Source organism: Mesitornis unicolor, unplaced genomic scaffold, assembly GCF_000695765.1.
Source record: "Mesitornis unicolor isolate BGI_N332 unplaced genomic scaffold, ASM69576v1 scaffold6789, whole genome shotgun sequence".
NCBI lineage: Eukaryota > Metazoa > Chordata > Aves > Mesitornithiformes > Mesitornithidae > Mesitornis > Mesitornis unicolor.
This window is the reverse complement of record NW_010206458.1, coordinates 5,155-16,834: the sequence shown is the minus strand read 5'-3', so window position 1 is coordinate 16,834 and position 11,680 is coordinate 5,155. Positions and strand designations below refer to the sequence as shown.

Here is an 11,680-nt window from a genome sequence, read left to right as displayed (position 1 = left end):
TTCAACCCAAACTGTATTTGATGGAAGAATGACACTCCTCTGTCCCCCTGAATAAAACTAGGAGTAATTTACAAATATTGTTTGTTCTACCAAAACGTATTATTTTAATTCATTCTTGTTTCATTTTTGTTAGCGGTGCTGTTAAATCAGCTATTTGACAGACAGTTATAATTCCAAAGATTTAGGTAAGGAAAAGTCTGGTGCTAGAATTGAGTATTTTTGAAATTCAGTGCTGAATAGATGATTGCCATTTCCATCTGTGTAACGGCTGTGTGGAAATACTGAATTTTAAATAATACATAGTAGTTTCAGTTTACGAAAATTTCTTTTTAAGCCAAATTTAGAACAGTATAATTGTAATAGTATTTTGACTTTACCTTAGCATCCTCTGGACTTTTAAAATTAATAATTTTACCAAATTCTTTGGCATGGAACACAGACTTAACTCGTTCCTACAAAAAAACCAAAAAATGAAGTAATTAAAAATTCAAGTTAGTTTCTTCAAACTTTACAACTAAGAACTTATTTACCATTAAGGCAGCTATATTGTTCAGACAGCAACCTGTACCCATTACACTAATCTGAGTATGTTCACATCACATGCACATACCCTGAGAAACTTCATTTTCTTCATGAAAGCACAGTGGAGTGGAACACTAGAGCAATCACAGATTTTCCTTTTTACCATAAAGTCCCTGCGGGCTGGACTATAAAAGTGTGTAAGAATGGAAGGCAGATAATGGAGTGTGGGAGGTAACAAAATCCAGTACTCCCAAAGGCTGTAATTTTTCATTCTCCTTCAAATTATTGCTTAGGTGGACATTCCACCAATACTGACCTGTAAGAAGTGATTTTCAGTAGTGAAAATAGCAACTTAGGCTTCAGAAATAAACATAAGCAGTGCTTTGCAAACTACAGTTTTCAACCATAGATTTCAATAGAGAGCATACTGTAGACATGTGAATGGACTCTGAAATGACTGTTGTATGGGGGTAAAGATAGATATGCTATTCAATGGCAGAAACTCTAAGAATTATTTAATCCTGTAAATAGTTCACTTGCAGTCAGAAATCCAGTCAGCAATATGGCTCTGCCTTTCATACTTTTTTGCAATAGGAACAAATAATCTGAGGGAAAAACTGATTGACTTCATACACTGTCAAGACTGTCCTGAGATCCAAGATGTGTAACTACACACATTAAGCTTATTAAAAACAGAAACGAAACAAAACACTAGCAGGTATATCTATTGAGTCAAGTTAAATTCAGTTACCATCTCAACAAGAATTTTAAAAATAAATTTTCAAGGAACTTTTCCTCTTTAAATATACTCAGTCATCAGTGGTCATCTTTCTTCTTACGTCCTTTGCCAATTTAACAGGGAAATAAAGTTTTGGGGTTTTTAAAAGGAGTAATTGCTACTGAGAGCAACATTCTTCAACTTGCATTGACAGGGATAAGCATATGTTATTACAGTTTTCATTAAGATATTTATACCTTATTATACTTTTGAAGAATTTGGTTACTAGCAAATGGAAAAACAATCCTTGAGGCACAGCACATGCAAATATATTGGTCTGATATAGATGAATCTTTAGGATCACAATTACGTAGATTTCCACATATTTCCACAGCGCCAGAATGCTAATAAAAATATTCTGCAACTTTCTGAGAGAGTTTTGTTGTATCACCATTTTCCAAACTATGAATACAGCACAAACTGATGCATGCTAATAAAAAATTCCCAGGGCACAAGGAATGATTTAATATACAAACCCCAAGTCACCATTCAGCTTAGAGCAGTCAGAAGCTAGTTATCTGAGGAGTTTGCCCATGACAAATTTCAACTCCCTTCTCTGAATGCATCACAACTAGAAGAGAGTTCACAAATTCAAAGGAGGGAGATCAGGAATTCAAAGTTCAATTTTATAAACAATAACACAATAAGAAAACAAAACACGATGAGGTTAACATACCTTCGCTTCAATGCGTAATCGTCTGCCATCAACAATGAATGGTTCTTTGGTAAATTCATCGTACGTGTATTGCCATTCACATGTCAGCTGTCCAAATGTCCCTTTTGTCACAAATAACACACCACTAGACACCAGAAAATAAAATTAATAATTTAAAAATTAATGTTGAAATACTTCAAAGTTGAGTTACCCTAGCTCTAGTGAAGTCATTGTTCCAGAATAGTTCTCATTTAATGATAACTAACAACCATAGAGCATACTTTCCAAAAGAGTGAATTTTGAACCTTCCTCTAACTCATTTAAAATACTGTGTTTCACAGCAAAACCACAGAATCACAGAATATTAGGAGTTGGAAGGGACCTTGAAAGATCATCCAGTCCAATCTCCCTGCCAGAGCAGGATCACCTAGACCAAGTCACACAGGAACTCATCCAGGCGGGTTTTGAATGTCTCCAGAGAAGGAGACTCCACAACCTCTCTGGGCAGCCTGTGCCAGTGCTCTGTCACCCTCACAGTAAAAAAGCTTTTCCTCATATTCAGATTGAACCTCCTATGCTCCAGCTTGCACCCATTGCCCCTTCTCCTGTCATTGGACATCAGAGAGAAGAGCCTGGCTCCTTCCTCCTGACACTCGCCCTTTACAAATTTATAAACATGAATGAGGTCACCCCTCAGTCTCCTCTTCTCCAAGGTAAAGAGACCCAGCTCCCTCAGCCGCTCCTCGTAAGGGAGATGCTCCACTCCCTCAGTCATCTTTGTGGCTCTGCTCTGGACTCTTTCAAACAATTCCCTGTCCTTCTTGAACTGAGGGGCCCAGAACTGGACACAACACCTGAACACTGAAACGATAACACTACTTCTAGCTGTATTTCTACAAAATGTACAGACTTTTCGAGAAGGACACCTGATACGCCACTGTTAGACATTACTGACTCTGTTCCTGTATTATCCTTTTGTCCTTCATTATGCTAATTTGTAAGTGAATCCCACAGTTCCATTGACTTCAACCTGACTGGACTTAGTACAAATCTTTCGCAGGTAAAGAAATAATAAACTCAGCATTTCTTTTCTCTCCTTAAATAGAGAAATTGCTATGGCACTCAAAAGAAAGTATTTCTGTGCTGAACAATGCCAGTTGAACAAGATTATTAACAGAATACTAAGCATGCCTTCCCCGTTATTTTATATACATACATAATGACAGATGTGTCAAAGCAGTTACTGATCAACAATTATCAAGGCATGCTCATTTTTATTGTAATTTTAAGTACTTAGTAATTCAGAATCATAACTGCTGACCTTTTTGTTACCATTAACAGATCCGTACTGTTGACCATAGCATGTGCAATATATCTGAGTTTTGCAAATCTTCCATTTTCAATTTTCTAAAAGAGATAAAAGTTTTATAGCTTTGAATATGCTAGGACAAATTAGTGTACTTATTTTGTGCTTAAAATGTATTTATCCCCAAAAGTATAAATTATAACAAAGCACACAGCACATACTTTTAAATAAAAGGCTACTTTCATATAGTCAGAATACGACTAAAAGATCTGTGACAGCTAATGTTCATAATTACGTAAAATTGTTTGGTTGTTGTAAATGAGACTGCAAATAAAAGTCAATCCTAACAAAAAATGGCAAGGAACAATGTAATTTCTCAAAACATTTCAAGACTCAGTTTTCTACATATTTTTAGTACACGTCAAACTTCTGCTGACTAATACAATTCTGAGAGAACAATAGAAAAAAGGATTAATTTCCTAATTCAAGTTACGTCACCTCCAAAACATTGGAGTAATTAACGCTGGAGATAAATCTATACTTAAATTCATACAAGAACCTGCTACCTTGTAGACAGTGGGACTTAATAATGCACTTGAAGTGATGCTTAGCATTTCTCCATATTCTTTCATTTTACCCTGAACTTACTTAATATTTGCTACAATTGCTGTCAATATTGTAGCAGAATATCCTTTACTGGGCCATAAATTTAAAATATTAATGACAGCTGATGAATAATTTTTAAGAAACAGAGGCTCTGTAACTTTAACATGACTTGGCAACCAAGCAATGAGCAATGAGTGATTAAATTAGTGGTTTAATTAAGATTGCTGTATCTTAGTTAGGAATAGCAACATGACTGCTTGCACACTTCCCACCTGCTACTAAATGGAAGCAAAAATAGAGTACTATAAACCAGTATGATTCAATAAACCCTTAACTACAAACATATTATTCAGATATACTGCATAGTTCTCAATACAGTTAAAATACCAAAACCATTTAATATGTATCCATCACCACTATAAAATGATAGACATTTAATTAGGCATACACTACAACTTCAAATTTGGCTTCATGGATAACTCCACTTGCCCAAAGATTTTTTTAAATGATGCCTTTCTTCAAAGATACTGATTCTTCAGTGACTGAAATGCAAGAACATTTGAGTAACAGGTTCCCAAGAGGGCTTTCCAGAAAGTTCTCAGGAAGTTCAGATTGTTTCTCTCTCCCCAGCTTTGCTGGACTACAAAATCAAAGCTACTGATCATGTGTCAACCTACATAAGTCACTACATAAGTCACTGCTTAGATTTATTTATGCAAGAGCTAGTGTCAGGAGCAGAATGAATACAGCAAAAAGAATGGCATAAGAAATGAGGAGTTAAGACCCCACAAAGCAGATTTTTAAACTATTATTATTTTTGGAAACTACTTATTCAAGCTTTGTCTAGGGGTTGCCATGCCTCCGGTTTGAGTCTCTCCCTGCCTCTCTTATGAAATAGGAGCTTGGACGTAAATAACCAAACAACCAAGGCAGCCTCTCTAACATTCTGGCACACAACACAGACGGTTAGATGACAAATGAGGCTGTATGGGCAGACAGCACGGACAGGACACCTGACACAGATACCAGGCTACTGGTTAGTTCTATGTTCTGATGGATTTTCAGTGTTAGTGACCTAGCATGAAAGACAGGAAGAGGGAGGAGAAGGCTGACAGGAACATACAGAAATAATGTGTGCGGGAAGAGGTGGTTCAATAGATAACAAATACACATCCTTGCATTTAATCTGCAAAACTCTGTGACAATGCCAGCAATTTCTCTTACTGACAAAAGACATTATAAATATTGCAAAGTATGAGCAGTATCTCTCTTCTATTAGATGCAATTACGGGGAAGAAGCATTTAGCAATTTAGCCTTATTAGGATGAAGAGGATCTATAGGCTTTTTACTGCATGAAAGAAGGTAACTTTCTTATGCTTTGCATAGCACTGAGGTAAGGCTACAGTGGGACTTAAAAGAGCAGGGTTACCTCTTTCTGTCTTTTCATGAGCTTGCTAGTTAATTTTCAACATGTCATTTCACCCCACTGTAACCTACTCAGCTTAATGATACTGAATTTAGAATTATTGTAATAATTATGGAAGTATATACTTAACTACCACACAGGTTGCAATCCTAAATAAAACCTATTTAAATGTCCACAAAGTTCCACAAAGTATTTCATTCTACTCAGATTCACAAGTAAATGACTTGTTCAGCATAAAAATATTGTTAGCATGTGGGAAGTGCTGAGCCAACTACTCCTCATTATTAGTTAAGTCAAAGCATGAGTCAAAGATCATAAACTCACGTTATCTGCATTCTATAGTTTTGTAGACAACAGACATTGATTGGGAAATAACATACAGGAAAATGCTGTACAGTCCATTTGCAAAGGTAATATCTGTATCTATGCCAATGCAGAGCAGTAAATGCTCCTAAATTTTCTGCCTTTATATTTTTCTAGCCCTCACAATCCTTATTCCTTTTAGCATTAGATTTGCACCCATTCATTAAGAAATGCCTCATAGAGGGATACACCAATTTACCGCTGATAATTCTTGTAGCAACATCACTACTGCACTCTGCTGCCAAAGTGGCTTAAGCAACTCAAATATAAAAGGATATATGGGTTGGCAAAAAAGTAACTGCATTTTCTTCTGGGTAAATGAAAGTCAAACTGTTCATGGGAAACAAAAACTATTAAACAATATAGTGAAAATTTTTGAACAATTTTGTTCATTTACCTTTTGCCATCTTTCAGGCAACTTCATGACTTTGTGCTCAAACAAGTTCTGGTTTTTGGCAAAAAACAGCTCCAAGAGTAATTTTGATATCCTCACCAGCAGTGAAGGTTTAACCATTCAAGGAGTTTCATAAAGAACTAAACAAATGGCAGTCTGATGGTGCCAGGGCTGGCAAATATAGTGGATGGGGTAACACATCTCATCCAAGCTGCAATGAGTGACCAAACTTGTATGTGGTCTAGTGTTATCGTGGAGAAACACAACATCTTTGTGAATTCTGGATGCTTCTGTTTGATGGTACCATTCAATTCATCCAGTTGACAAGAGTACACATCTGAATTAACCATTTGGTTCCCTGGAAGCAATGCAAAATACACAATGCCTTGAAATCCCACCAGACTGACAGCATCACCTTCCTTTGGTGAAGATCTTTGAGCTGGTTCATCACGCTTGCTCCACTATCTTTTTCATTTGTCGATGTTGTAGACAATCCATTTGTCATTGCCAGTTATCATGCATTGCAAAAATGAAAAATGTGTTTCTTTCACATTTCAGGAGAGAATCGCAGATGTCAATGTACACTCAGTGAGATGAATTTCTTTGAGCTCATGTGGTACCCAAATATCGAGCTTCCTAATATATCAAAGTTGTTTTAAATGGTTTTCAATGCTTGATTTCAGTATGTTAAGATTATGAGCAATCTCTCATGTCCTCAAACGCCAACTGGATTCGATAAATGCCTTTATTTTGTCATTATCAACTTCAATTGGCCTTCCTGAGCAGGGTCTCCGGGCTGAAACTGAGCAAATCAATTCTGATACTGCGGCAGCTTTAAGGCATCTTCACCATACACATCACGTAACTTTTTATGAGCTTGCACAGCGTTTTTTCCTTTTATGAAGTTATACAGCAAAATATGATGAAAATGTTCCTTTTGATATTCCAGTTTTAAATCAATGCCAAATAAATCTTAACAAAAGCATGCACTTCCTTTTTCTAAAACAAGCCTGAACTGTCAGCTGTCATACTGCATAATGAAATTGCAGTTTAAAATTAACTTAATTACATTCCATGTATGTCCCTCTATAAAAAAGAAATACAATTACTTTTTGGCCAACCCAATACAACTGGTCCCTCTATACAGATGCACAACTATGTTTTCTAAATTTTACAGATTTTAGCTATTGTTTGGAGAAATACAGCAACTTGCATCACTGCTGATGCAAAACCATTAAAGTTAACATTGATCAATCACTGTTCACCACTGTAAGAAAACAAATACTATTTTTTACAATATAACCTCTGTATTTCAAATTTTTAAAAGTTTAATAACCTAATTACTTTTGTATATGTTATGGTTCATTGACTAGATGTGGAAACTGAATGAATCTATTGAAAAAAGACACTCCAGTAGCTGTAAAATGTGAAGTAATCCAAGCATAAATCCCTTCCTTTGCAAATTCTTCTTCCCTGTAGTACAAATGCTTAGATGTCACTGCAATAATCTAACACTAGATGTGATCACTTGTGCAGAGATGGATATATAAATATGCTCAGTGTCTTAAAAGTGGGATATCTGCATTTTTAAAAAAATTAAATCTATAATCCTTGTTAGTTCTAAAAAATAGTAACAGTATGCGTGATATAAACATAAGAATGTTTTATACCCTTCCTGAACTCATCTCAACAGAAACATGTAAAAAAAAAAAACAAACCAGAAAGACCATTACCGCTTTGAATGTAGTAACATTGAATCAATCTTCTTCAAAAGCTATTACAAAATCTTTCTTCAAAAGCTACTTTCAGCAGGCTAAGCTGACATAATTACATATCTAATCTTCCCCAGAGAAACATTCAATAATTCTAAGCAGTACCTGGGTCACTTATTAGATCTAGAATGAATGTGTGTGAAAAAGGGCAAAAAACTGTTGACACAGAAAAAAACAACCATGTAAATAATTCCTCCCTCTGCCATGTAAAATTCTTCCATCATCCTTTATTAATAAGACCAGTAATCCCTTATTGCCTACGCCTTCATTGCAGTGATCCTAATGTGCCATGTCATTTTACAAAAAGCAAACCTTTTGTCCATGATGTGTTAGAGCCTGACTTCAAGATTTCATTCAGCTGAACAGCAGCTCTGAAATCAACACAGTTTTGTTCAAAACAGAAATCTGTGGTCAAGGCTGCCATTCAATCTTAGGCCACAGTACACAGGACAGAAAAAATCAGGAAACTTTCTTTCAGAACACAGTTTCTACTTCACAATGGAAAAAAAATTTGCCTGGGTTGACTGGCAGAATTACCTTGGTCAATTTTCTAGATGAACACCAAGAGACTTCATTTGATGAGCTGAATGGAGAAACCATACTCATCTACAGTTTCATTATGATGACCACATCTAGATATTCTTGGGTTTTCCTGCCAACACAACCAAAGTTCTTTGATTTGTAACATCTGAAATGATTATGGTGTCAGCAGGGAAATGGAAAAATATTTCAGTTTTCATTTATGTATTCTCCATCAGTAAACAAGCTGGTGTATGCTTTGCCTAGGACAATTCTAGTTTTACTTGCTTTTCCACTATATAGGAGCATTTATACTTCAATCGCAAACAAGCTAAAATGAAACTGTCACACAGGATTCCATGTTCTTCTGAAATGGTGTTAGTTTCAGCCAGCTTCCTGTAAATATACATGTCTTCTATTTGACAGCGGGCAATAGCTATGAAATAATATCCAAATGTTGGACATCTAAGTAGTAAGGATCCTGCTCTTTTCTTTTACCTAGGCACAACAGGTTTCCCAAAGGAGGATGGATAATGACAGCTGTGACTCAATTAAGGGACCAGCAAACTAGAGAGCATGCATAAATGGATGCCTGGTAAGAGCCAGGACAATGCTTAATAAATATGAAGTTACTTTGAACTTTGAAAATAATTTCTCCCTATAGTTTTATGAAGTGAAACCTCAGGTTTAGACTACTTGAAAATATGGATGTTTATGTTTTAATCTGAACCCAAACCCAAGGGGATTGAGGGAAAGGAAAGAAAGGAGGAGTATGACACACTTTTCCCACTTCTCTGATGTTCTTCCTGGCAGACTGAAGTTTGAAGAGACAAGGTTCAAGCCATTCCAACATTCTGCCACCTAATCTGAAGCTTAACTAATGACCAAAAACGAATCACACGAATTCACGAACTGAACACCCTCAATACAGCAGGATACAGTACTGAACCACAGTTTTGAAGTATTGTCTTCTCTACAAGCTTACACCCACTGCAGCATAGTTGGGCAGCAACCTTACACAACACTGTAAAAGAGCCCTCACAAACTCATAAAGGCAAAATAAAAATATAAAAAAGGTTTTTATTTGTTTTAGTTTAGGGTAGGCACTGATGTGTGACTCAGAAAATTCCACTGATTTCATGGTGCAAAAGTTAATGACTTATTTTCATAAGCATAGGACTAGCCTATCTTTCAGCCTTATTCCCTAGCAGGTCAAAGACCAGTGATTTCTGGCATGTCTACAGCTTCTGTTAATGGCTAACAACAACAAAGATATAAACAGTCTATTAAATGATCGCAGAAACTGTCTATATTATCCCTCTGCACTGACTTGTATCTACAGAGCCTCCTGAAAAAAAGACAAAAGAACCCTGATCAAAAGGGATGTACCAGATACCATCAAAGATAAAGAGTGCAGTCAATTCTTCATTTAGCAAGAAGGAAGCATATAAATTCCAAGTTACCGTTATACAAGTCATTAAAAGAGTAAAACTAAACAGTTGGGAAAAGCTGGATAACCAACTTGTTCTGAAGCTAGCAGCAGAAAACCTGGCAACCTGAGCTGAAAAGACGGCACTCAGTCCTGGAGTTTTCAACAACAGTACTGGACTTCAAGTTCAGCTCACCAGTGAAAATGTGGGGGGAAAAACTGCAGCCAAAAGTGAAACTATTAAAATACATTAAACTGAATTTAAAAAAAAAAACAAACAAAAAACAGCATTGGAAAAGATGCTCTGTGTTTTTTGATATGTTACTTTAAATCACTAAAATAAAATAATCTCTGAGTTTTGGGTTTTTTTTTCATTTTTGGAGCCTTAAAAGAGCATCAGTTTCAGCTAGTTAGCTATTACAGTTTTCACAGGCTTTCGTTTCTTGACTTAGAGACAAAGAAAATTCTAATATCCCAGGTGATACATTCTTTGTTATCCTAAATCCAAATTATTTTTCCCAATATATATTCAGAGAAAGCTAGACTCAAGAAATAACTTTTTTTCAGTTGGCATTCTACTACCATTCAATCTACTAAGTAAAGAACTCTTTTTGGTTACATTGCAGTGGAACTTGAATTAGTGATACCTGACCTATTAATGCTAAATTTTACTTCCACATTCTGTAATGATTTGTAGAATTATATGTTTAAAAAAAGGTCAACTTGATAGAAAAAATGTATTCTTTATAAAAATCACACTCTTATTTTAGCAGTGATGCTTTTTCAGTGAAAAAGTGATTGCATTTCTTTCTAAAGCTGTTACAGAATGAGGAAAACATGTGGTTTGTTAAAAATTGACACACATTATCTTGTAAGACAGGTCATTACAGAAGAAAAACAAAATTTAGTAGGATAAAAAAGAAATTGCACTAAAAAGCCAAACAGGAAAAAGAAAATGTCAGGCAACATATTCAAAGTTCTGAAAACCCAGTAAAGTTAAAATAATGCAGCAATAACTTTTCCATAAAGTTGTACCTCAACTTTTAAGCATGATATATCTTTTTTCATGATAGAACATCAAAAGAATTTCCTATGTTCTTCAAAGAAATGCTAGAGATCCACTTGTATCTAAAACACTCAGAATTCTTCCCATATCATTTCAGTCAGTAACACATCGCAAAACAGTCTTTCAACTACTTCTTCAAGACATCCTTTTGAGATGACAGTATTACAAAATAAGCAGCAATACATGATCTGTAGAAACCTTAACCATCAGTACTTTCAGCTAGAACAAGCTCTCACGTTGAGTTTGTCTCCACTTATCTGGGAGATTACAGGCATATATTCTTTGGTTTATTGCTCAAGAGATCAGACTTATTAAAAATCTTACGGATTTTAAAGGTTCTACCCTCAGAATTTTGATAACTAGATGACAGTAAGAAAACAAAGGCTATGACATCACCTTTGGTAAATATGCAAACATTTCTGAAGCTCTTATTGCTTTAGAGCAATTCTAGTTCTTCAGATATTGGCAGAAGAGTTAATTCTTAGTACAGTATGTATCGATATATAAATTATCTATTGCAGGATATCTTTGAAATGTAACACAGAAACCTAAATTTCGCAACAAACCACCAAAAAAATGAGAAAACTGTGCAAAACCATTCCAGTGAATACAGAATAAAACAAGTAACTTGTAAAGTCATATTGCAGAATTCACAAATCAGAATTACAGTCATTCGGTGTTGTTATCTCCCCTCTCCCATGTCTAGATAAATAAAAAACTAAATACTTCTGTAAGTTTCTGAAGTTTTACTACGTAGAGCCTTGAAAAAATTGGTATTTTTTTCAGCTGTACATAAGATTACAAAGGGTTTAGTTCTGGGGTGGATTTTTTTTACTTTTTTTT

General features: G+C 35.4%; 1 protein-coding gene across 1 annotated transcript in view; it reads right to left on the bottom strand.

Moving 5' to 3' along the window:
• Positions 1-329: 329 nt before the first annotated feature.
• Positions 330-11,680, bottom strand: part of LOC104546374 (vacuolar protein sorting-associated protein 13A-like) — a gene marked incomplete at its 5' end in the record, with an annotated part of 16,272 nt that continues 4,921 nt past the window's right edge. Inside the window, 3 exons of the mRNA XM_010191752.1 lie at positions 330-452; positions 1,977-2,100; positions 3,277-3,362. Of these exons, the coding sequence (XP_010190054.1) occupies positions 330-452; positions 1,977-2,100; positions 3,277-3,362 (333 nt within the window). The remainder of the gene's footprint in view (positions 453-1,976; positions 2,101-3,276; positions 3,363-11,680) is intronic.